Source organism: Haemorhous mexicanus, chromosome 30 (assembly GCF_027477595.1).
Source record: "Haemorhous mexicanus isolate bHaeMex1 chromosome 30, bHaeMex1.pri, whole genome shotgun sequence".
Taxonomy (NCBI): Eukaryota; Metazoa; Chordata; class Aves; order Passeriformes; family Fringillidae; genus Haemorhous; species Haemorhous mexicanus.
The window spans coordinates 2,663,092-2,688,337 of NC_082370.1; the positions used below are offsets into that span (position 1 = coordinate 2,663,092).

General features: G+C 63.7%; 2 protein-coding genes across 5 annotated transcripts; one reads left to right on the top strand and one right to left on the bottom strand.

Annotated features, from left to right (window-relative positions):
- The first annotated feature begins 2,497 nt into the window (after positions 1 to 2,497).
- ADGRA2 (adhesion G protein-coupled receptor A2) lies at positions 2,498 to 20,665 on the top strand. The gene is made up of 19 exons (XM_059870423.1): positions 2,498 to 2,753; positions 9,788 to 9,859; positions 12,589 to 12,660; positions 12,766 to 12,837; positions 12,988 to 13,059; positions 13,167 to 13,330; positions 13,398 to 13,611; positions 13,887 to 14,051; positions 14,583 to 14,784; positions 14,859 to 15,008; positions 15,139 to 15,300; positions 15,418 to 15,633; positions 15,784 to 15,985; positions 16,192 to 16,400; positions 16,534 to 16,661; positions 17,029 to 17,152; positions 17,248 to 17,393; positions 17,524 to 17,613; positions 17,865 to 20,665. Exons 1-19 carry the CDS (start codon positions 2,533 to 2,535, stop codon positions 19,057 to 19,059), a joined length of 3,876 nt encoding a protein of 1,291 aa, XP_059726406.1. The 5' UTR covers positions 2,498 to 2,532; the 3' UTR covers positions 19,060 to 20,665.
- A 98-nt stretch (positions 20,666 to 20,763) lies between these two features.
- Positions 20,764 to 25,240, bottom strand: BRF2 (BRF2 RNA polymerase III transcription initiation factor subunit). 4 transcript variants are annotated; one of them, XM_059870428.1, is made up of 5 exons: positions 25,069 to 25,240; positions 24,489 to 24,548; positions 23,568 to 23,889; positions 21,503 to 22,721; positions 20,764 to 21,292 (listed from the first exon to the last, which is right to left on the bottom strand). In XM_059870428.1, exons 1-5 carry the CDS (start codon positions 25,220 to 25,222, stop codon positions 21,008 to 21,010), a joined length of 2,040 nt encoding a protein of 679 aa, XP_059726411.1. In that variant the 5' UTR covers positions 25,223 to 25,240; the 3' UTR covers positions 20,764 to 21,007. The 4 variants fall into 4 exon arrangements, with proteins under 4 accessions (XP_059726411.1, XP_059726410.1, XP_059726408.1 ...); XM_059870427.1 differs by having other exon boundaries at positions 20,764 to 21,397; XM_059870425.1 differs by having other exon boundaries at positions 20,764 to 22,721.
- Between the last annotated feature and the right edge of the window lie 6 nt (positions 25,241 to 25,246).

Genomic DNA, 25,246 nt, shown 5'->3' on the forward strand with positions numbered 1-25,246 from the left:
AACCCCCTCCCGACGGTCGGGAGGGAGGGGGAATTTGCATCTCAGGAGACATGCAAATTTATCTCAAAACCCAGACTGCACTGGGACAAGAACCCCACCAAATCCTGGAAAATACCCCAAAAGAGACGAGCCAAAGCAGAATTGAGAGGTCAGGGTGGTGTTTGGACAGCAGGGACGAGGTCCGAAGCCGGCAGAGACGCTGAGAACCTCGGTCACTCCTCGCCCTGACTATACGAAGTCAGTCGGACCTAGGACACCTGAACCAACAACCCAAACTGAATCTGGGGTATACCCCCTTTGCCCTCGCAAGGACGGGATTCCCTGTTTTGCTCTCTTGGGAGTAAAGCCGCACATTCCTCCTCTTCAGAATCACTCTAGGAGTGGCAGCAGGGACCCGCGGACATATCCACCCACTCATTCCGAGCTGATCACCTTTAATAAAGGCATCAAAGAGGAAATAGATCTCTTGCCCTGTTTATTTCACATAGGACAATCCCACCCTGCCCCTGAGTCCATTCTCCTTGAGCCAGGGGTGTCCTGTGCCAGGGCTCACTCCTGGGGCAGCGCCATTCCCCGGGCAGGGAAAATTCTGCTCAGTGGAAAAAACGGGAAGAAAAAAAAAAAAAAAAAGACGGAAATACGTGGGACACCTCATTGTCTCTTTCACCAGCAGGATGATGCTGGTCCCCAGAGCTCTGGGGTCCCACAGCTGATCCCCGGTGCCAAGGTGGGAGGTCTGTGGGGGGTGGGACTGGCCACGGAAGAGCCCTTGGGGCCACAGTCCTTGTCCCTGCCTGGGTGCCCGGGCCGGGAGCTCTGCGGGCACCGGGATCTTGTGCTCCCGACCGAGAGCACCCGCGGGAGCAGCCTGGCTGTGAGCTGGGCAGTTCTCCGGGTGTGAGCTGAGCAGCTCTCTGGGTGTGAGCTGAGCAGCTCTCCGGGTGTGAGATGAGCAGCTCTCCGGGTGCGAGCTGAGCAGCTCTCCGGGTGTGAGGGGAGCAGTTCTCCGGGTGTGAGGGGAGCAGCTCTCCGGGTGTGAGCTGGGCAGCTCTCCGGGTGTGAGGGGAGAGGCTCTCCGGGTATGAGCTGAGCAGCTCTCCGGGTGTGAGCTGAGCAGCTCTCCGGGTATGAGCTGAGCAGTTCTCCGGGTGTGAGCTGAGCAGCTCTCCGGGAGTGAGCTGAGCAGCTCTCCGGGAGTGAGCTGAGCAGCTCTCCGGGTATGAGCTGAGCAGCTCTCCGGGAGTGAGCTGAGCAGCTCTCCGGGTGTGAGGTGAGCAGCTCTCCGGGTGTGAGCTGGGCAGCTCTCCGGGTGTGAGGTGAGCAGCTCTCTGGGTGTGAGGGGAGCAGCTCTCTGGGTGTGAGCTGGGCAGCTCTCTGGGTGTGAGGGGAGCAGCTCTCCGGGTGTGAGGTGAGCAGCTCTCCGGGTGTGAGCTGGGCAGCTCTCTGGGTGTGAGGGGAGCAGCTCTCCGGGTATGAGCTGGGCAGCTCTCCGGGTGTGAGCTGGGCAGTTCTCCGGGTGTGAGCTGGGCAGCTCTCGGGGTGTGAGGTGAGCAGCTCTCTGCTCCCCAGCGCTCACTGCCACGCCGGGTCCTATTTATTTGGAGAGAGGAGTAAATTTCTTTTCCCCTCCAGGAACTGTTGGTCCTGGAGAGAAACCGCATTCCCAGCGTCGTCTCGTCGTCCTTCCATGACCCTTTTCCTCCGCTCCCTGGCACGGGGTCCTGCAGACTTCATTGCCGGCTTTTGATCCCTTTTGATTCGGCGCTGCAGCGAGCCGTGGCCTCGGAGAAGCCGAGCCCCGGGCGGCCGAGAGGGCTGGAGTCAGGCTGCGGGGACGAGGGAGGGGGGAGCGGGAAGAAAAATATTGAACTTAGTGAGAAAAGCAGTGAAGCAAACAGGGAAGCCGAGGGGGACGGGTGTTAACTGCAGAGCGGAGGCTGGGAGGGGACAGGGCAGCGTGACCACGGAGTGAACTGTGAGAGCTGTGGGAGCTCCTCCAGGCGCGGGGTCCCACAGGCGGTAGGACACCGCAGAGCTCCCAAAAAACTCACAAAAAGATCTGCTGGGCCCACGTGTGTGTCACCACCCTCGACACGGCGCCCTGTGCTTGTCGCAGCCGGGATGTCGCAGCGAGGCACCGCAGGGTGGCCACAGGGACCCCGCGGGCTCTGACCCACGCAGGGCTCAGCTCGGCCCCGGGCTGGGAGCAGCCGGAGCGCTCCGAGGCTGCCGTGGGACCTGGGCACCGTCGCTCTCGGTCCTGCGGGACCCCACGGGGCTCGGGCTCCTGCCCGCGGGGGTCCCGCTCTGCTTCGGGCGGGTCTCCCCCGCTCCTCCACGCCGGTGCCGTCGGGGGGGCCGAGCCGCTGCCCTCGGCGGGGCCGGGGCGGGCCAGGGCGGGCCGGGGGAGGCGCCAGGGCCGGCGGCGGAGCGCGGCGAGCGGGGGAGGCGGCGCCGCCGGAGCCGCCCCGGGGAGCGGGGCGGCGGCGGGCGCGGAGCCGGAGCCCGTAGCCGTGGCCCGGGGCCGGGGCCATGCGGCGGGCGGCGGCGTTGGTGCTGCTGGCGGCGGCGCTGAGCGGCCCCGGGGCCGATGCGCGGAGCTGCCCCGCGCTCAGCCTGGGCTGCAAGTGCGCGGCCGAGCGGGCCAAGGCGGGCGGCGGCCCCGGCGCTCCCCGGCGGAGGGTGGTCTGCAGCGGCGGGGGGCTCCCCGCGCCGCCCGAGCCGCGCCTGCTGCCCGAGGGCACCGTCACGCTGTGAGTACCGCGAGCGGCAGCGTCCGGGCATCCCCCCCTGCCCCCGGCATCTCCCCCGGGCATCCCCCTCCGGGCATTGCCCCGCGCCCGCTGCCCGGGGCACCCTGAGCGGGACGAGAGCCCACGCGTGGGTGGCGCTGAGCCCTCTCCGTGCGGGAGCCCCCGCATCGCCCCGTGCCCGACAGATGCTGCGGGGACTCGGGGAGCGGGGACGCGGGGCTGGGCGTGAAGCCCCGCGGGGTCCGGAGCGCAGTGAAGTTCCTTTCTCCTCTCAGTGTGGAAGGGTCGCTCGGTGCTGCGTAGCGTGGTTTAAATCGCGATAAAGGGGTGTCGCGGCTCTGGGCTGCCGGGGGGACCCCGCTGTCCCCAGGGCGCGGCGGCAGAGCGGGGCTGGTGTGGACGTGAGCTGGAAATGCAGGAAACGGGCTCCTGCTCCTGCTGCCCTCCGCAGCGTTCCTGCGTGCTGGGGAACATGTTTTTGTTTGAAAGTGACTGCTGTCCCTGGAAATATTTACTGAGAGGCCATCAGGAGCGCTTAATGGGTTTGGGGTTTGTGCAGAGGTTCTAACGCTGCTGCTCGATCCCTAAAGGCTCCTCTTCCTCGCGGCCCCCGTGCCGGGGGCTGGGGTTCGGCTGGAGCTGGCAGCCGTGTGCTGCTCGCTGCAGGGTTTATTTATAACTCCAGAGGAGATGTTTGAATTAAAATCTGGATTGGAGGCTGGGCTGGCAGCTCTGCAGCTGGGGGGAGCGTGGCTTTTCCCCAGAGCCCATCAGGGTGGCTGTGCTGCCTGCTCAGGCTCCAACCTTGCCCTCCTGGCTGGGGCTGGGGTGGGTGGGATGGTGCAGAGTTGGGTCTGGGGGCTGCCTCGTCCTGTCCTCACATGCCCAAACCCATGGGCAGTGTTGCCATTGCTCTGGTTTCTCGGGTGCTGCTCGCTGCTTTGGGGTGATGGTGGCAGTGAAAGTGACCCCACTGGCACCACTGTCCCCACTGGAGTGTGGCTGTGAAGGCACCAGTGCTACAGATGGTGCCATGAGCAGGGCCTGAGTGTAACAGCCACACTAAAAGCATAAATTGTCCCAGAATAGCAGCACTGATGGGTGTCTCGGGCTTCCCTTGGTGTGGGACACTGGGGGGCCTCAGGCAGGTGACAGCTGGGCTCTCCATCCCACTTGTGAGCTTTGCTCTTCATGTCTTTCCTCTTAGGGCCCTTCCTTGTGTCAGCCCCTCGCAAACACTCACGGGGACGTTCAGTCCTTTGTCAGTTTGTATTTGGGGAGAGCATCCCATGCCACATCCCAGGCCTGCTCCAGTGCCTGCCCAGCTGTTCCCAGCGGGGCAGGGGGTTGTGCTGCCTGTGCTGAGCTGTGCTGGCTCTCTTGGAGGGGCTGGGATGACCGTGCAGAAGCATTAGGGCATTACACGATCCCACTAAAACGTGACATGAAACCTACAGGCGTAGGCAGAAACCTACAAATATGCGGTGACCCTGGCTCTGCTCTCGTGCAGTAAACATGATTTATTCCAAACCCTTTCCAGATGGAACAATCAAAACCAGAGGCTCCGACTTTGGGAGCGTCTCCTGGAGCCACTGGGGTGCGGGCAGGGAGTGGAGGGGCCCAGGCATGTGGCAAGGGCTGCACGTGCCTTGGGGACATCCTGCTGGGGACAGCCAAATCTTGAACTCTGCGGATGAGCTGGGTGTGAGCAGGGCTCCTACATGTGCCCCAGGGTGCCAGGTCCTGTCTGTGCCAGGTTCCCTCTGTCCCCAGGGTGCTCAGGTCCCCTCTGTCCCCCAGGGTTCCCAGCACTGCTGTTGCCCCTGCTGCAGGAAATGTGTTTGGGGCAGTGACACTTCAAAGCAGAGCCGTGTTCCAGCGCTCATCCGGCCCAGCCTGGAACCAGGAGGGCTCAGCACGGGGGAGGCTCTTCCCCGCAGCCGCCTGGCGGGAGGGACGCTGGCCCTGCCCAGGTCCAGCTGTCCAAGCTGGGGACAGACGGGCGACCAGAGAGGCTTGGGTGGCTGCAGGAGGTCTGTCACCCTGTGGGTCCCTGGTCCCACCTCCCATTTGGCTTTTCCCACACTCTCTCTTTATTTATCTCCAATTATCAGCCTGTGCTGCAGCTGCTGCGCGTTTGCCCCCTGCGCCTGAGAAACAGACCCTGGCATCACCCTGGATGGGCAGGGCAGGGATGAGGCACCAAGGACAGGGGGTGGGGGATGCCTGTGGCCCCAGGGGCCTGCCCTGCAGCCACTGCTGGGCTCAGCACGGCCCCAGCGTCCCAGGGGTGGCTGGTGGCTGGCGGGGAGTGCCTGCTGAGCAGAGCTGTGCCTCCTCTCCCCTCATCCTCTTGCAGGGATCTCCAGGGAAGGCTGTGGGTCTGGGGAGGGGGCGATGCTCACACATCCCCTACAGCCCCAGCAGAGGTTTCTCGGTGTGAGCCCACCCCGGTGTATACCCAGGTTATTCCTGTGCCCAGCTCCCTGCAGGGAGGAAGGAGGGGTGCCAGCCCCGGTGCTTTGGGCTGTCACCCTGCTCTGACTCGTGGCCCCAGAGGGGTCACCTGGCTGTGTTGGCAGGGCTGGCCCCAGCCTCACATCCTGCTCCAGCTAGGATTGGGGGATTTGGCACCTCTGGGGCCGTCCCTCCAGCGTGGCTGTGAGGTGCTGGGGTGCTGCAGACAGGGATTAAGGAGGCTTTAATCCCCCCCAGCTGACCCCGTGCTAATCGCCCCATGGAAAAAGCGCCACATCCCTAACGAGGGCTGGAGAGGCTGGGCCAGCCCCGCTGTCACACGGGCGGGAGCCCAAACCTCTTCCAGATGTGGAATCCCAGCACAGGCCTCATTTATGTGCACAGCTTGATTGCACTGAAATTACAGATTGTCTGCAGGGAATAGAGGGCTTTGACTTATGACCAATTTCCAGTTCTACTTGAACTCCTTGCTCCAAGGCTGCTCTATCCTCGGCCCTGCAGATGGTTTCTTTCTCAAGCCTTCTTCAGCTTTTTAGTTGTTGTTTATTGGGCTGCAGCTCCATCAGGTTTGGGTTTTGCAGGGGCTGCAGGTCGTGGTGCTGCCCTGAGCATCCCGGCCCAGGCTGGCTCGGGAGGCTTCGCCCTCTCTCCGGGGCTTCTTTTTCCTGTGCTAACAAAAGCCGAGGCTTGGAACAATAATTTTCACCATCCGAAATAGCCCGGCGTGACGTGAGGCTGGAGGAAACGCCCGGGCACGGCACAGGGAGGGGAAGAGCCCCCGAGCACCCAAACAAAGCAGGGAGGGGGAGATCCCCCAGGGCTGGGCTTCTCAGCCCCTCCGGGTGGGAAGATGTGGGGTCCCCTCTGGGATGCTGTGGGGTCCCCTCTGGGATGCAAGGTTCCCTCTGGGGGCTGTGGGGTCCTTGCTGGAATGCGGGTTCCCCCCTGGATGTTGAGGGCCCCTCTGGGATGCTGCAGAGCCCCCCGGTGTTCCGTGGGGTCCCTCTAGGTTGCTGCGTGCCCCCCACCCTGTGATTCTGCCTCCCCCAGAGCCTTCAGCAGCTCTCAGCGGCCTCGGGGCCCCTCTTTCCCTTCCCGAAATCCCCGCGCAGAGCAGCGAGCCGTGCTCGGGGCGCAGCCCGCGCCGTATCTGCTCCCGGCATATGCTTTGAATTACTGCGCTCGGAGAGCGGAGCCGGGCCGGGTCCCCGCCCCCAGCGCGGCCCCCCAGGAACGCTGCTGCCTTCCCTGCCCGGCCTGGGGAGCCACCGTCTCCCCGCGTCCTTTTTTGGTTGGGTCCAGAGGAAGTTTATTGTTTCAGCAGCCCAGTTTCTGGAGCTGTTATTTATCCAAGTGGATTCCAGCACGCTTGAAAAAACAATCTTGTTTTTTTCACTTTTGGCTCTTCTTTTTTGAGATGAAAAAAGAGGAGGAGGAGAAGAAGAAGAAGGGATCTGTATCTCTCTGCCGGCAGCCTCGAGGGCTCCAAGCCCCCCCAGCCCTGGCGCGGGGGGGATGGAGCAGGGATGCTGAGCCCCTTCCAGGCCTGCATCCCCGGAATGGGAGGATGCTCCTTTCGGCTCCCCCCGCCATCTCCACCACGCATCCCCCATCGTTTCCGTTTGACTCCGTGCTCCAGTCCTTAATCCCCGCATTGTCCGGAGGGACTTTTCCAGCCGCCGCTCAATTAGCCGATTATTGTCCCCGTGGCGGGGCTGTCCCCGGCAGGAGCCCCCCCCGCCCCCGCCGGCTGGGCCGGAGGGTCCTCGGGCACCGGGCAGGGTGAAGGAGCCGTTCCCGAAGGAGAAGGGAGGGTTCTGGAGTGCACGGAAACGCTCGGCCACCGCGGCCTGGGGGTGAGAGGGATCCCCAGCCCTCCCTCCAGGACTGGCTGGGGTTGCTCCTGCTGAGCTGAGGGGTCCCAGCCCGAGCTGGGAGAAGAGCAACAGCTCCAAAGGCCACGGCTCTGTTTCCATGGCCTGCCGAGCCTCTAGGTGGGTGGGATGGGAGGGCACCGGGTCCCCTCTGCACCCCCAGACCTCGGTGGGCGTGTGGGAAACCACTGCAAGCCCTGCCTGGATCTCACAGCAGCTCGGCCTCGGTGAGCTCCGCTGGCTTTGAGCCCTGCAGCCCCTTCCCCCCAGCGGGTCCCTCCTCCCAGGGCAGCTCTCAGCGTTTGAAATGCCCTGGGGGCCTCGGGGTCTGTCCCCACGGCTGTGCCCCCAGCGTGGCTCAGGGGCTGCTGGCCTGTGACCCCCGTGGGCTGGGTCGGGGTGGCCTCGTGGGCACAGTGACCCCATTGTGTTTTGGGGGTTCTCAGTTATTGTCCTGTAAGGGGACAGTGCCAAGGACCCACACACAGCTCTGCTGCCTGTGGACATGTGGGAATGGAAAGTGCTGCGGAGACTGATGAGAACTTCCTGGGGAAAAAAAAAAAAAAAACAAAAAATCCCTAAAAAACCCAAACAGAAAACAATTTGGAACATAATCTCCATGAAACTAGAGAAAAGAAAACAAACCCGTGTTGGAGGATGTGGGTTGTAACTGGGGAGTGCGACCCAGATGGCTGCTGTGGGACAGAGAAGAAAAGAGCCAGGATCTCTACCCAAGAAAAGTTTTACTGAGGAGAAAAGTTTTGGGCAAACTGTCACTGTCAGCACAGCCTTTTGTGCCAAGCCCTCCTTTTAGTCAAGGATCTCTGCTCCTGGGCAGCACCTGCAGCTCAGGGTGCCCTGAGCAGTGTGGGGGTCCCGGCCTTTTTCTGGAGGGGCTCCGGGAGTGGCTTTGGCCCGGGCCAGGGTGGCCCCAGGTGGGGCTGCGGATGCCAGGGGCAGGCGATCCTGCTGGAAATCTTTAAAGGCGGAGTTGTGGTGTTGTGGCAGAGGTGCAGATGGTCCCGAGGGTCTGAGCGAGGCTCCCCGGGCTCGGCCGAGGGCAGCGGCTCCGGGGCTCCGGTTCTGCCACCACGGCCGCGGCTGCAGCCCCGGCACAGCCCGTGCCCTCGGTTGTGAAATCTCCTGCCGCTGGAATGAAAACCTCTTGCAGCCCTCGGGGACAGCTCGGCCTCGAGCCCCCACCGATGCCGTGGCGGGGAATTGGGGCGCGCCACGGGCTAAAGGGGCTGTGCCAGCAGCCATGGAAACATCCCTGGAAGCTGTCCCCCGCCCTGGGAAGGTCCTGGGCTGAGCTGGGGCGAACCGAGCCCCGGCAAAGAGTGGTCCCGGCGGGGAGGAGAGGGCCAGGCACGGCCCTGGCCGTGGCAGCTCCGGCCGCCGGCGTGTGGAAGCAATTTGCAGCCGCCGGGGCCGCCGGACGTTTCCGCTCCCCGCCGGCCGGGTCCGGGGCCCCGCGGACGCGCCGGTGCCCGGTGGCGGCTCCTCATTAGCACAGGATGCGGGGGCAGCGCTGCCAGACCCCGGCCCTTCCCTCCCCTCCCACCCAGCCTGCGGGGGGCTGCGGGTCCCGCTCGGTCCCGCTCCTGCCCCGAGCCCAGCGCGGCGGCTCCGCGGGCAGCGCGTCCGGAGGGGCCGGGCGGCAGCACACAGCGGCCATTCAGCCGGGCCCGCCCGTGTGTAAACAGCCCCGGCCCGGCCCTCAATGAGCCCTTTCTGCAGCGGCTCCCCCGGCCAGGCCTCCAGGATGCCCTCCCGGCCCGGCTGCCGCCTGCCCCCGCTCCGTCTCTGGGTCGCTTTGCCGGCGCTGGCGTCGCCGGTGCCCGCACGGGAGTTCCGCTGGTCCCCGAGGGCCGGGTCTGGCTCTGCTAATTGGGCTAACGAGCTTTAATGAGCTCCTGGCTGAATCATCGGTGCTGGTGCCCTCCATCCACTCCCACCGCCCCGCAAGGGGCCCTTTGGTCAGCAAAGCTGTTTATTTTGGGGTAAAATCCCACTGCTGGGAGGCTCCTGGGATAGCCACAATGACCAGCAGGAGCTGGGGGGCCCCTTGCAGCTGCAGGTCCTTGGGGTGCCCCCTTGGTGCTGGGGTGGGGGTCACCTCCTGGCCGAGTGACTCCTCTCAGCAAGGTGATGCCCCAAGAGGCAGCACGGAGATCCCATGGCACTCAGTCCGTGTGGTCCATGGCATGAGGAGCACGCAGAGCATCCCAGCACGGCTCCTGCATCCCCACGTGGCCATGGCATTCCCTGGTCCCACCTGGCCATGCAGGGGACACCTCCGTGGCCACCACCACAGTGGCACAGCCGGGGCCACGGGGGTCTGTCTGTCCCTGCTCCTGCCAGCCCCTGGGCACCAGGGCACTGCTGGGGGGCTGTGGCAGGTGAGGTGACGGGGAAAGCCAAAATCATGGAATAATGGAATTGTTTTAGCTGGAAAAGCCCTGATCACCCCCTTGTCCCTGATGTAGGGACAGAGGTTTGGGCAAAGTTGGGGCTCAGGAATTTTCTCTGATATTCCTTGGAAAGGATTGTGTTGGAAAAGTTGAGTAATGGAAGAGGTGTTCACAAATGTGAACAATAAGGGGTGGTTGGAAGTGAGTTAAGAGCTGTAATTTTTTAAAAACAATATTCTCAAATTCTCTCCCTCTGCTCTTCCCACAGGCTGCTGAGCAACAACAAGATCACGGTGCTGGAGAACGGCTCCTTCTTCGGGCTGCGGGCTCTGGAGAAGCTGTGAGTGGGGCTTGGGCAGGAGGGTGGGGGGCTCTGGAGTGCAGGCTGGGCTTCCAGGGTGGGTGGGAGCACCATCACTCACCTTCTGCCCCTGATTGCTGCAGCAGGAGCAGCACTGCAGTGCAGAATTTGCCCCTGGCACCCCCGGGCATCGTGGGGACCCCGGGAGCTGCCAGGGGGGCCCCTCCGTGAGGGCCGGTATGAAAAGAAACATTGTCCCCCTGAACAAAGTCAACTTTCTTATCTCTCCATGAAAGGCATCTCTATGGAGGGAGCTGCGAGAAGGGGAGATTTATGGCCCCCATATGGGTTTGATCTGTAGGTATGCAGGCGCGGGGACCAGCACTGAGGGGGTTTTGTTCCCCGCCGTGCCCTGCGAGGGTCTTGTGCATTCCTGCGCTCTGTGGGCTCCCGTGGAAACCCCCACGGGACTGGTTTTGGGCTGAGTGAAGAGCACTCACCTTGGGGACACCATCCCACGACGCAGAGCCCTCCCCAGCAGGGGTCAGGGTGTGAGGTCGCCTCCTGCTCTGGGCACTGCACCCTCGTGGGACTCAGGAAGGAGCAGCCAGGGGGACACCTGGGGAGGAGCAGGGCTCTGCACCCCCCGTGAGCCTGGGGTCCCCCTAAAGGTCTCCATGTGCTGGGAGAGCAGCTGCCCCAGGTCACCTCCTGCTCACACGGGGTCAGAGGGGCCTGGGGCAGGCGGGCAGCGCTCCCCCAGCCACGCCGCGCCTGACTGCCCTCGACAGGAGCCATAATTGCTCTCATCGGGTCGCTTCGGGGCCGTGGCGCAGCCGTGCCCCATGGACAGCCTGTGCTGGCATAGCTGGGACACCGTGGGGGCTGCGGGGCCCCTCGGCCCCCAGCCTGGGGCTGGCAAGGCCCCTGCCCACCCTGGCACCCACCGTGGGTGCTTTGGGGTCGCAGCAGAGCGGGGAGAACCCCTTCCCTGCATGTCAGGGCTGCCCCCACGGACCCGGCTTGGCATCTGCAGTGATTTGTAGCGGCTTAATGAGATTAATGAGTCTGAGCAGGGACGGTATGCGGGGACTCATTAGCAGAGCCCTGCTTGGGAACGGCCCTGGGGGGATGCGAGGGGGCTCGGTGGGGGTGGGTGACTGCACGGACAAGGATGGGCTCTGTCCGTCCATCCGTCTGTCTGTGCTGGGCTGCAGTGGGTGCACAGGGAGTTGTGGGCTCACTCCAGGCAGTGCATCAGGATGGCTCAGGTCCTTGGGGCCAGGCTTTGCTGCAATGAGGGTCTCTGTGCCCTCGTGGTGATTGGGGTCCCCATGCACGTGTGCTGCTGGGGTGTCCCCGTGCACACGTGGCACTGAGCCGCTGCTGGGGAAGGAGGGGGCTCGGGACCGCAGGAAATGCAAAGGCAAATGCGCAGAGCAGGGAAAAGAGGAGCCTTATCGGAAATCAGCAGCAGCAGCCGCGGCCCCGGCCCGCGGGAGGAAGTGCCTGAGTGAGGAAGGCCACCGCTGGCCGAGCTCCAGCCTGGCTGCAAACCCCTGGGGCCCAGCAGGGTCCCTGGCGAGTCCCATCCGCGGCTGGTGGTCCTGCAGCACCCAGACCCCCCCAGACCTGAGCCAGGGGCCGCAGGTTTGTCACTGGAGATGGATTTTGGCTGGCAGGGTGTGCTGGGGGTGCCCTGGGGGTGGGAGTCCCTGGGAAACCCGTCTGGATGGGGGCTGGCAGCTTTGGGAAGAGCCGGGGGGTTTGCAGGACGGGGCTTTGTGGCAAGGGGACTCCTGTTGGTGCAGCTGGCTGTGCAGGTGAGAGCGGAGCTGTTCCTTCAGCACCAGCACTCACCTGTGCACACCTGCCCGTGCACCTGTCTGCCCAGGCAGCTGCCAGGACGGCCGTCTGTCTGTCAGCAGCTCCGGGAGGGGCAGGCGTGGCAGCAGGGCTCTTGCATCAGCCGAGAGGGCCGGGATGACCCAGCTGCGTCTCCTCTGCCGAGGGGCCCCTCTCGTGTCCCCGCCGGGACTCCCCCCTCACACCCCGGCTCTGCTGGAGGGGGTCGCACCACTCTCCATCCCGGCCGCTGGTTTGCCGCCCTCCGGCGGGGCTGTGGCTCACGGGGTGTCCCCAGGGCTGCAGGCAGAGCAGCGGGAGACCCAGTGATGAGCTCCGCGGAGACTGCTATAAATAAACACGTGTCCATATGGATCCCATTTCCTCTCCCGGACAGCGCCGGTGCTCAGCAGAAGCTGCCGCGGGTCCCGAGGGCTGGCCAGAGCAGCCGATGCCACCAGTGCTCCCCACTCTGCAGGCAGACTGTGTGCCAGGCGAGCCCCTGATTAGATGTGTGCCTGCAATTGAGCTAATTGCTCAAACGAGCTGTCCGGGGCTGCGCTCTTATCCCTCACACGGGAGATAAGCCGTCGGGACGCGGCTGCTCCGGAAGCAACGCGGGGCCGGTGCCAGCAGCCAGTGCCAGCGTGTGGGGACGCCCGATGCTCCACAGGGCACCCAGGGGCTGGCATCCCCCCGGGAGCAGTGGATGCCCCTTCCCTGCACCCCTCGGAGAGATAACAGGAGAGAAATGGGATGGAAAACTGCTCGTGAGGCCCGCGCAGGGGGTGGGCAGCACCTGGGGGGGACATGGAGGGGATGGGGGCGGGGGTGGCACGGGTGTGCTCGTGCCCTCGGAGCTGTGTCTCCCGGAGATTCAGCTTCCTGCAGCACACCCCAGAGCGGTGCCTGTCTCCCCGCAGGGACCTGAAGAACAACCTGATCAGCACGGTCCAGCCAGGCGCCTTCCTCGGCCTCCCTGATCTGAAGCGGCTGTAAGTGCCGGTGCAGCCCCTCGGACCCTCGGGGCTGGCCCTGGGGACAACAATGGGGACAGTGGGGCATCCCCAGCCCTGATGTCCCCTCCACTCACCTCGCAGGGACCTCTCCAACAACCGCATCGGCTGCCTGAGTGCCAGCGTCTTCCAGGGCCTCCCCAACCTCCTCCGACTGTAAGTGGCTCCCTGGGGACATCCTGGCCAGCCCTGTCCCATCTCCTGAGAGCCAGGGGGTGTGTGGGCACAGCAAGGGGCCTGGGAGGTGTCCCCTCTCCCAGCAGCTCGCTGGCCACCTCCATGCCATCTTTCTCTCCTGTGCCACAGGAACATGTCTGGAAACATCTTCTCCAGCCTCCCGCCCGGTGTTTTTGACGAGCTCCCCTCCCTGAAAGTCGTGTGAGTTGGTGTCCTGGGATTTCAGCGCCCAGGGTGGGGCGGGGTCCCTGCCAAGGGTCTCAGGGCCGGCGGGTGTCTCAACCCTGCAGTGACACCATCCCTTGCAGGGACTTTGCCACCGAGTACCTGACGTGCGACTGCAACCTGCGCTGGGTGCTGCGCTGGGCCCGCGAGCGGCCGGCGCAGATCTCGGAGCGCACGGCGTGCGCCTTCCCCCGGCAGCTGCGCGGCGTGGCCCTGCGAGGGGCGCGGGACGGGCAGCTCCGCTGCGGTGAGCCGGGGCCGGGGCGGGGGCGGCGGCGGCGGCGGCGGCGCGGGCTCACCTGTGTCCCCCGCAGCGGGAGCCCCGGAGCTGCACACCCACCACCTGATCCCGTCGCTGCGCCAGGTGGTTTTCCAGGGCGACCGGCTGCCCTTCCAGTGCACGGCCACGTACCTGGACAACAGCACGCAGATCCGCTGGTTCCACAACCGCGAGCCCGTGCGGGAGGATGAGCAGACGGGCGTCATCGTGGAGGAGAGTCTCATCCACGACTGCACCTTCATCACCAGGTCAGGGATGGGGCCGGGATGGGAGTGGGGATGGGACTGGGACTGGGGTGGAGATGGAATTGGGATTGAGATGGGGACAGAGATAGGGATTGTATGGGAATGGAGATGACCACTCGTGACCACAGGAGTCACAGGTGTGTGGGTACCGAGTGCCGTAGGCGGGCTGCCTACTGTGGGCACCTTTGGTGCTACATGGCCTGTGTCCCCCTGTCCCCAAGCTTGGGGGATCACTGTGAGGGAGCCCCACCGTGGCAGCCCCTCTCCTGTTCCCGCAGCGAGCTCATCCTCTCCAACATCCACGTCTCCGCCAACGGCGAGTGGGAATGCGCCGTCTCCACCTCCCAGGGCAACGTCAGCAAGAAGGTGGAGATCGTGGTGCTGGAGACCTCTGCATCCTACTGCCCTGCCGAGCGGGTCACCAACAACCGCGGGGACTTCAGGTGGGGACCGTGGTGGCGCAGGTGCCGCGGCAGGGGGGACGCACGTGGCCGGTGCCACACGGAGAGCGAGCGGTGCGTGCGGGGGCCTCCGCTCACCGCAGGTGACCGCGCGTCTGGTAGCGATTAACGGCACGGCTTTTGAAGGGCTTCCCGTGCCGGCGGCGCAGCCTGGCTCCAGCAGCAGAGGTGTTGGAATTTCTCTGGCACGAGACGAAAGGCTCCGGGCGCCCGCCGTAACCCTGGCGGGGCCCTTACGGAATATAAATTACTGGCACAGTCAATGTGGCTTAAATTAGCAGTGCCCCCCACTGCCCGCTGCTTCCCCCCGCACTGCCAGAGCCGAGCGGGACACGGGGCTGGAGAGGGTGGGGGCTTTTGGGGGAGCACCACGCCAGCCTCCCCAGAGCCCAGGGACGGCAGCGGCTGGCGGAGGGGGCTGCGGTGCCCGGGGCGGAGCTGCACAGGGGCCAGGCGGGGGGAGCAGGCTCAGGGCGGGGCTGCCCCGGGGTCACTGTGTGGTGGCCACTGCAGGTGGCCCCGCACCCTGGCGGGGATCACGGCCTACCAGCCCTGCCTGCAGCACCCGTTCGCCGCGGGGCCGGCGGGCGCGGGCTCGGCGGGCGAGAAGCAGGCGTGGCGGCGCTGTGACCGCACCGGGCGCTGGGAGGACGGCGACTACTCCCACTGCCTCTACACCAACGACATCACCCGCGTGCTCTACACCTTCGTGCTGGTGAGTGGGGGGCCCAGGGGCTTGGCTGGGTTGGAGGGGGCTCAGCTGGTGACCGTGGCCGTGCCACCCTGCAGATGCCCATCAACGCCTCCAATGCCCTGACCCTGGCTCACCAGCTCCGCGTCTACACGGCTGAGGCAGCCAACTTCTCAGACATGGTTGATGTCCTCTACGTGGCCCAGATGATAGAGAAGTTTATTGGCTACGTGGACCAGATCAAGCAGGTAATGAGCACTGCGGGTGTCCCCTGCCTGCCCCAGTGCAGCCTGGTGTTTTTGGGGCAGAAAAGCATGAATTGGGGTGTTTCCTCGGGGGATGGCGGTAGCTCTTTGCAGAGCTGCTTGCTGTCCCCAGCTGACAGACGTGATCGTGGAGATGGCCAGCAACATCATGCTGGTGGACGACCACATCCTGTGGATGTCCCAGAAGGAGGAGAAGGCCTGCACCAGCATCGTGCGCTCCCTGGAGAGGATCGCGGCCCACACGCTGGGCAGCAACTCCCAGCACATGGCAGTGGTGAGAGGGAGCACGGGCTGGGGCTGGATTCGAGGAGGAGGGCTGGGTGGGGTCTCTGGCCATGCCAGGGGCTCTGTGCCCGTGCCAGGGCTGATGATCCCTCCGTGGTGCTGGCAGAACTCTCGCAACATCGCCTTCGAGGCGTACGTGGTGAAGCCCGAGAGCTACGTGGGGCTGAGCTGTGTGGCGTTCCAGAGGTGGGATGGGAGCCTGACCCCCCCAGGACGGCCCCCCCCGGCCGAGCGGGGGGCTGAGCCCACGCCCGACCAGCAGCTCAGGCTGCGCTGCACCACGGGGCGCCCCAACATCTCCCTGAGCAGCTTCCACATCAAGGTATGGGAACGCCGGGGCTCAGGGGGCTGGGCTCAGGGGGCTGAGCTCAGGGGGCTGGGCTCAGGGGGCTGGGCTCGGGGGGCTGGGCCCGGGGGGCTGGGCTCGGGGGGCTGGGCTCGGCCCCCGCTCACCAGTGACCTGCACCCGCAGAACAGCATCGCCCTGGCCTCCATCCAGCTGCCGCCCAGCCTGTTCGCCAGCCCCGCCCCAGCCACGCCCGGGGCCGACTGCAAGCTCCAGCTGCTGGTCTTCCGTAACGGGAAACTCTTCTGCAGCACCGGGAACTCCTCCCGCCTGGCCGACGATGGCAAACGCCGCAGTGTGGCCACCCCGGTCATCTACGCTGGGACCTGTAAGGGCAGCATGGTGGGGTGCTTGGGGTGCCCCGTGGGGCTCCCTGGGGCATTGTGCTGGTGCTCCTGCAGCACAGAGGCATCCCTGGGGTACTCGTGGGGAGGTGGCAATGTGCCTGTGGTATGTCCCCTGTGCCCAGCCCCTCTGGGGGTGCAGGTGGAGGGGTGTCCCTTGTCCTGCTGACCTGGTTTTCTGTGGCTGCAGATGGCTGTGGAGTGGGGAACCTGTCAGAGCCGGTGGCTGTGTCCCTGCGACACCCCAGGGAGGGCATGGACCCGGTGGCTGCGTACTGGAACTTCGAGGTGCTGGGGGGCATGGGGGGCTGGAGCGCCGAGGGGTGCCAGCTGGCTGCCCGTGAGCCCAACGTCACCTCCCTGCACTGCCGGCACCTCAGCAACGTGGCCGTGCTCATGGTAGGTGTGGGACGAGCAGCACTGAGGGAGTGGTGCCAGGGCAGGGAGCGTGGGGGCAGCAGGAGGGTGGTGGGGGGGTCAGGGGCACAGGGCTGCTGCTGTGGGGTCTGACGGGCTGTGCTGTGCTGTGCAGGAGCTCAGTGGGTTCCCCAGTGAGGCACAAGGCGCTGTGGAGGTGCTGCACCCGGCCATGTACACCTGCACGGCCGTGCTGCTGCTCTGCCTCTTCACCACCATCATCACCTACATCGTCCACCACGGGTGAGGGAGTGTCCAGTGCTGCTGCTCTGGGGGCTGGGCTGGGCTGGGTGTCTCTGTGGGCAGCGGGAGCAGCTCCCCAGGTGCCAACAGCCAGGAGAAGGTGTACCGGCATGGCTGTGCAGTGACATGGTCCTTTAGGACAGGGGTTCTCAGGACAGTGAGGAAGCACATTCTCCAGGAATGTGCTGCCCAGTGAGTGGCCCTGGGTCCTGTCCTTTGCCTGTGTGCAGGAATGTACCTGTACATCCCCTCCAGCCACACTCCGTGGCCAGGGACAGGCTGTTGGTGCCTCCCAGGTGCAGGATTTGTGGCTCTCTCGGGGCCGGGCAGGAGCTCACAGGTGCCCTCTATGCTCTTGCTCTTGCAGCACCATCCTCATCCCGCGGAAGGGCTGGCACATGCTGCTTAACCTGTGCTTCCACATCGCCATGACGGCCGCCGTCTTCGCGGGAGGCATCACGCTCACCGGCTACCGGGCCGTGTGCCAGGCCGTGGGTACCGGGCAGCGCCCAGCCCCGCGGGGTCCTGCGGGACGGGCACCGGCGGGCTGCGGCATCCCCGCCCCAACCGCCGCCTCCTCCCACAGGTCGGCATCATCTTGCACTACTCGTCCCTCTCCACGCTGCTCTGGATGGCGGTGAAAGCCCGAGTGCTCTACAAGGAGCTGACCTGGAAGGCGCCACAGCAGCCGGACAGGGACACGTCCCAGGCAGCCCCCAGACCCATGTTGCGGTACGGACCCCCCTGCCCCGGCCCTCGGGGGCACCTCCAGGGGCTGGGGCGGGACTTGCTCCTCTGGACGAGCCCATCCCGTGCTCTCCCGCGGGCTCCAGGTGTGCGGTGACGCTTCCCCTCCCCACAGGTTCTACCTGATCGCCGGCGGGATCCCCCTCATCATCTGTGGGATCACAGCAGCTGTCAACATCCAAAACTACCACGACAACAACCCCTAGTAAGTGTCCCTGCTCGACCCTTCCTCCCTCCCACGTGGGTGGCCTCCCTCTGCTGGGGCAGGGAACTGGTGGCACTGGGAATCTGGAGAAGTTTGGGAAAAGGTCAGTGAGTTTTTTCCTGAGTTATCTATCTACTGGGGAAAAAAATCATCCAGGCAGCTGGCACAGCTCCACAGAGCCCTGCCATGAGGGCAGGGGTGCCGAGCAGCTCCAGCCCACGGCCCCTCAGAGCTCCTCTCCTCCCGCACAGCTGCTGGCTGGTGTGGCGGCCCAGCCTGGGTGCTTTCTACGTCCCCGTGGCTTTCATCCTGCTCATCACCTGGATTTATTTCCTCTGTGCCGGGCTCAGCCTCCAGTGCCGACCCTCACACCAGAAAGACATCCCGGAGCCGCTGGAGCCCCCGCCGCGGCTGGGGGCCACCAGTGACCTCCTGACAGACTCTGGCTCCATCTCGGTGACGCTGAACTCGGGGCCGCCCTGCCCCGAGGGGGACGGTGTCTATTCTCTGCGGGTGCAGTTCTGGGCTCTGGTGGCCACCCACGCCCTGTACGTGGCTCTGTGGACGTTTGGCGCCATGGCCGTGTCCCAGCGCTGGTACCTGAGCATCGTCTTCAGCTGCCTCTACGGCGTCACCGCCGTGGCGCTGGGGCTCTTCATCTTCGTCCATCACTGCCTGCGGCGCCGGGACGTGCTCAGCTCCTGGTTCTCCTGCTGCCCGTCGTACCGGAACGCGCTGCCCATGCAGGCCTACGTGCACCCCGGGCTGGGGCCGGAGGACGGCTCGCAGGTCTTCATCGGCTGCGAGCCAGAGGCCGCTCGCTCCGGCGCCTCCTCCTCCTCCTCGCCCAGCAGCGCCGGCTCTGCCGGGGGCCGCTGCAAGCTCACCAACCTGCAGGTAGCCCAGAGCCAGGCGGAATCCCGGCCACCGCCCTGCCCGGAGCCGGACGCTGCCGACGGGAAGCCCGTCAGGCACACCAGCAACCTGCACGGCCGCAGGAGCCACCGGGGCAGAACTAAGCCGTGCCGGGACGGGAAGCACCACCGCTTGAAAATGCTGCGGGGCCCCTCGGAGCACCCGTCCAGCGAGAGCGGCAGCCTCCACAACAGCCACTCCGAGAGCTACCCCAGCGGCAGGACCAGCCCGGCCAGCGGCGGCAGGTCGCGGGTGCCGCAGGACGGGGACGCGCTCCCCAGCCCCTCGGAGGGCAGCGACGGCGGGCGGAGGGTGCCCGACTTCGCCGAGGCTCGCCGGAGGAGCGGCAGCCGGGACAACCTGCGGCCGGGCGGCGGCGCCGAGAGGGAGGCGAAGCGCCGCTCCTACCCGCTCAACGTGGGCAGCCACAACGGTGGCCTCAAGGGCAGCAAGTACGACATCAACCTGGCCAGCGCCGACAGCGTGGCCGGCATGAAGACCGGCCTCTGGAAGAGCGAAACCACCGTGTGAAGGTGGGGAAGGACCGACGGCCGCAGCGTTTTCCTGCGGGATGGGCGGCCAGAGCCGCTCGGGGCAATCACCTCGTGCACTAGCAGGGATGGGCGGCACAGCCGGGGGCTCCGCTCCCACCGGGCACAGCACGATCCCGGGCCCACCCATCTCCCCGAGGAGGCTCCGAGCTTTCCCGCAGCGGTGCCGGAATTGCAGCCGTGCTTTAATCACTCCTGCATGTCACTTGAGATTGATCCTAAATGCTATTTTATATTCTACAGAGGAAATGTCTATTTTTCAAAGCTATATTATTGAATGTATATATGTATAGACAGAGCTGTAGGTGACGCCAGGGCCCCGCTCCCGGCCCCGGGGCAGGGCCCGCCGTGCCACGACTGCAATATTCCCGCCGAGGGACCACTCCAAGTGCCCTTCACGTGCAGGCAGCACAGCCCCAGGATGAGCACACTGCTTCTGGAGAGCGGCTGCTCCTTCTGGAACGTTCCTGGCTGTGCCAGCCCTGGGGGCTGCGCCGTGCCAAAGCCATATTGCAAAGCCAAGCACAAGGTAAGAGGAGCCTCAACTCCAAGCTGAGGTGATTGTCTGCACTGCTTTAATGCCAGACACTAAAATAAGGGCCAGAAAAGGCTCCAGACACTAAATTCACAGCCAGAAAATGCTCCCAGGCCCTCAGAGGCTCAAGCTATGCAGTGGGGTGGGCTGGCAGACCTGTGCTGCTGCCAGGACTGACCCTCTGTGCCAAAGCACCAAGAACCAAGATGTGGGAGAGGCCCAGAGCAGCTCTGTGTCCTTAATCCAGGCTTCAAGCTCAGAGGTTTGCTCTTAAGAAGGCAGAGACCGTTCTGGGGAGCAGGGAGCATTCCTGGGAATGCAAGAGAACGATGCCAAGGAATTAGGGACCTTCCTCGGACGGTCAGAGGGCTGGAACCTGGATAAGCACTTATTGTTCCCATTGGAAAACAAATTTCCCCTTTTTCCCAGCACACAGGTGAAACAGCCAGGCTGCAGAGAGGCTGCAGCAAAGCAGAGGAGGAAGGTGGGAGCCTGGTGCCTCCCCTGCCCTTTCCAGCCTCCCCTGCCTCAGTTTCCCCCACCTGCAAATAAGTTTAATGACGTAGCTACCTCCGAGGGGTCGTGGGGCTGGCAGGGCCAAGAGCCAGGGGAGGAAAAAGCACTTAGTGGGGATTGGTCTCACCTGGGAACCACTCACCCCACGGGGCTGGGGCACCCCTGGGCTTAACCTGCCACTCCCTGCCTGCCTCGGCTTCTCTGCCCAGTTAAATGTTTAAATATTTCATTGTCCCTGGGATTTAACACAGTTTAAACCCTTACTGCAGCTCCTGCAGCCTCCCCAGCCTGGCTGATGCCCCGTGGTTCTATTGCTTGCTGCATTGTGACAGTATTAGAGAAAAAGCTTTGTATTCTTAATTACACTTTGTCTGTTTACAAGCGAATGACATATCAACAGAGCTTCCTGCAATATCCGGGGGGAGGGGAGGGAAATATGCCAAAGAAATGTCTTTAAAGGGGTCTTTTTGCATTTTTATATGAATAGAATGTTTCTAGCAGATATGTTTTGTTTAATATATTAAAGATATGCCAATCTGCCAAGACCTACTGTAATTTCTCTCAGATTTCATGTTGAAATGCAGTGTTTTGACCCTCACAAAGTCATTCTGCTGAAGAATGAGAAGTCCAAGGTGAGGCTGCCCTGGAAAACCTGGCACCTGCACTTTTATTTACTTATAGCAGAAATGTAACACGACCTGAAGCAGTCACTCCACAGAAAGCCCCATTTTGGTCCAGCACATTAAGGAGGACTCAGCCTGCTCCCTCCCCACAGCCTCATTCCCTCAGGGCGACCGTCCCTGCAGCACAATCACTCTGTCCCTAGTGGGCTTCACACTTCTGGTCCCCAAATTGTCCCTCTGGGCCACGGCCACCTTCAGGACCAGGCCTTGGCCTTCCTGAAGGCACGGATCTCCTCGGGGCTCCGCAGGTACTGCTCGATCTCGCTGTCCGAGATGGGCTCGTCACCCGTCACAGCCGCGCCCGGGGCGCTCGGAGCCGCCGCCCGCAGCCTCTTCCTGGGGTGGATGAGGCAGGGGGGGAGCAGGGGCCTCAGGGTGCCCCTCTGCTGCTGCTGCCCTGCCGAGGGACAGCCCTGCTGCTGTGGCACTGCAGGAGAGCTGGGGGGGGCCTGGCCTGGGCAGTCCTGGCCTGGGGAGTCCTTATCCAGGGAGCCTGGGCCCACAGAGCCCTGGCCTGGGGAGCCCTTATCCAGGGAGCCTGGGCCCACAGAGCCCTGGCCTGGGCAGTCCTGGCCTGGGGAGTCCTTATTCAGAGACTCCTTATCCAGGGAGCCTGGGCCCACAGAGCCCTGGCCTAGGCAGACCTGACTCACAGAGCCCTGGCTTGTGGAATCCTGGCCTGGGGAGACCTTATCCAGGGAGCCTGGGCCCACAGAGCCCTGGTCTGGGGAGCCCTTATCTAGGGAGCCCTTATTCAGGGAGCCCAGGCTCACAGAATCCTGGCCTGGGCAGCCCTGGCTCACAGAGCCCTGGCCTGGGGGGTCCTTATCCAGGGAGCCCTGACTTGAGGAGTCCTTATTCACAGAGTCCTTATCCAGGGAGCCCTGGCCTGGGGAGTCCTTATCCAGGGAGCCTGGGCCCACAGAGCCCTGGCTTGGGGAGTCCTTATTCACAGAGTCCTTATCCAGGGAGCCTGGGCCCACAGAGCCCTGGTCTGGGGAGTCCTGGCCTGGGCAGTCCTTATTCACAGACTCCTTATTCAGGGAGCCTGGGCCGACAGAGCCCTGGCTCACAGAGCCCTGGCCTAGGCAGACCTGGCTCACAGAGCCCTGGCTTGTGGAATCCTGGCCTGGGGAGTCCTTATCCAGGGAGCCCTGGCTCACAGAGCCCTGGCCTGGGGAGCCCTTACCCAGGGAGCCATTATTCAGGGAGCCCTGGCTTGTAGAATCCTGGCCCAGGCAGTCCTGGCTCACAGAGCCCTGGCCTGGGGAGTCCTTATTCATAGAGTCCTTATCCAGGGAGCCCTGGCTCACAGAATCCTGGCTTGGGGAGTCCTTATTCACGGAGTCCTTATCCAGGGAGCCCTGGCTCACAGAGCCCTGGCCTGGGGAGTCCTTATTCACGGAGTCCTTATCCAGGGAGCCCTGGCTCACAGAGCCCTGGCAGCCCTGGCTCACAGAGCCCATGCCCAGGCCCGTGTCCTGCTGCTCCTGCCCGTCCTGCTGGCTGAAGGCGCGTTTCAGCAGGAACAGCCGGTGCTGCAGCAGGTCCCCGATGTGCTTCACCACCGTCTTCTTGTCCAGGCGGAGGCCGCGCAGCCAGGAGAGCTTGGAGGCCATTGCCAGCAGGATCTCCAGCAGCTCCCTCAGCCTCAGCAGGGCCGGGGGAGGCAGCTCCACCCCTGCCAGGCGGCAGAACCGCGCCAAGGGGCACGAGAGGCGCGGGCCGGGCCGCAGCGACTGCCAGGCCAGGAACGCCGCGGCCGTGACCACGGGCACGGGGTGCCGCCCGGTCACCAGCCACGTGTCACTGGCCAGCTCCACAATGGCCATGGTCCGGGCCAGCAGCTTCTCCTTGTCCTCCAGGAAGGGCGCAGGGACGCTGGCAGTGGGCTGGACCAGCCGGAAGCTGCAGGGGAAAGAGCCGCGGTCAGCGGGAGGGAGCCTCGGGGACAAACACATCTGTCACTGTCACATTTTCTGGAAAAATCCCTTCGCCAGGATTTCCCTCCTGGGAAGCTCAGAAGCCTCAGAGAAAAAGAAAGCAATATTATCTCATTTGCTTCTCCTGTGTTTTGCTGCTTTGGAATGTGGTAGGTGATTGTTTCATTGGTTCCATGTGAATTATTTTGACTCATTGGCCAGTGACGGCCAAGCTGTGTCAGACTCTGAGGAGAGAGTCAAGAGCTTTCCTTATTATCTTTTAGCCTTCTGTCTGTATTCTTTAGAATAGTTTAGTACAGCATTCTTTAATATAATATAGATCATAAAATAATAAATCAGCCTTCTAAGAACATGGAGTCAAATTCCTCATTCCTCACTTCACCTGGGAACCCTGCAAATCCGAGACACACCCTGCTCCTGCCATGGCTGCTGCTCAAGGACATCAGGAGGAGTTTCTTTATGGAGAGGGTTCCCAGGCACTGGAATTGTTGCCAGGCAGGGGGTGGCATCCCCATCCCTGTAGGTGGCACTCGGCACTCTGGGCTGGCTGACAAGGTGGGCATCGGGCACGGGTTGGGCTCGATGGCCTCAGAGATCTTTTCCAACCTCAGAGATCTGGGATCCCCTGATCCACAGTGCCTCCCTGAGCACCTCTCTGAGGAGAACAGAGCAGGATGAGAATCACAGCCCAGGCGTGACAAGGGAGGGACAAAAGCCAGCCCAGTCCGAGCACACACACCTGAGTCACATCCCATCCCCTCCACCCAGCCAGACAAACAAGGACTGCCAAGGGCTGCCAGGGCCCCATCACCTGCTCAGGTGCGTTGTCACCAGGTCTGCCAGGCTCAGGGCGGGCACGGAGAGCCCCAGCTCCCTCTGCAGGCTCAGGAAGACGCTGGCAAAGAGCTCCTGCTTGGCGTAGAGCAGGGAGCACACGGTGCCCATGGTCAGCGGCCAGCGGTGCTGCCGGCACGTCACCAGCACACAGCAACCCCCCAGCAGCTCCTTCTTCTCCAGGCTGACCAGGTGGAAGGCAGGCAGCTGCAGAGCCCTCTGGAAGTAGGACACAGCCGTTTCCTCGAACGCTGCTGGCAGCTGCAGCACCTTGCAGAGGTCCTGGACCCGCCGGATCCCTGTGGGGAGCCAGGAATTTCTGCTCAGAACCATTTGGAGCAGTCTGAATTGCTGCTGGCATGATCCAGGGTAAGGAAGCAAAAAGAATCTTTTGCATAATATCTACAGATGTTTTGTTCAGCTGTGTGGTGAGATGTTCAGGTCCCAGCATCCATACTCAGAGGAAGCACCCTGTAGCTTTCTCTCCACAGGGGCCTGGGGGCTGACCCTGGTCTCAGGGCAGTACAAAGATAAGGACTAATCAGGGAATAGGGAAGGAGTGGCTCAGGGACATAGGAACAGGGGAAGGAGCCAATGAGGTCTTACAGCTTTTTGAGGGAAGGTTCTTGTGTCTCCCTAGACCAGGGAATGCCCCCCCAGGGTCTCCACAATTCCAGGTTTTTATATCATGAACAAAGCTTCTCTGAAGGATCAACTGAATCAACACAAAATGACAAAACCAGGCAGCACTCACTCACTAAAGCCCCTCCCAGTCCCTCGGGGCAGGCAGGCACCAAGGGCCCTCCCCTGGCTCAGCTCCAGGGGTTTCGGGCACTTTTTCACCGTTAAAACCAGGTGAAACAAACTGGAGGACGGGGTGAGTGGGAGCTGCTCTTACCTCGCTGCAGGCAGCGGCTCAGCTGCTCCTTCTGGCCAGTGCTCTGGGAATAGGCAACCTCTGGAAAACAGGGGTGGGGGTCAGTCAGTCCTGCAGGGAATGCAGGGACACAGACATCTGGATCTGGGGCCAGCAGGTGCCCACAGAACCGGTCTGCAACAAACCGTCTGTTTGAGGGTGCTGAGTTAGAGCAGCACGGGTAAAAGTGAGCTCTTGGATCCCCTCTGAGCTCCAGACAGAGCCAGGCAACAGCCTCGGGGCTGCTGCACTGCACCTGAAGCTTTTCTAAGAGATTTCAATGAGATTTTAACAATCTCTTTTAAAAATAAGAGATCCCCCAGTTTAAATTTAAAGCTCATCACCGGCTCCAAGCCAAATCTGGCCGGGAAGTGCTGCGGGTGTGGCTTGGGGTGGAAAACCCCGCTGGTGTTTGGGGGGATGCGGCCGGTCTCAGTGCCCCGCACAGAGACACAGCTCGGAGCGCTTCGCTTCTCGGGCCGGCTCGGAGAGGCCCAAACGAGCTGCGGACTGTCGGTCCTGCACCCCCCGAGCGCGGACGCTCCCGGTTCCGGTACCGCACCCCGCAGATGCTCCTCGTCGGTGTAGGTGGTGGTGAGGAGCCCCTCGGACAGGACGCAGCCGCAGGCGGCACAGACCAGCTGCTGCTGCGCGTAGTGCGCGTCCTCCACCAGCGACTCCGAGCCGCACTCGGGGCATCGGCCCCGCGCCGCCATCGCCGCCGCGCTGGGGGAGCGCCG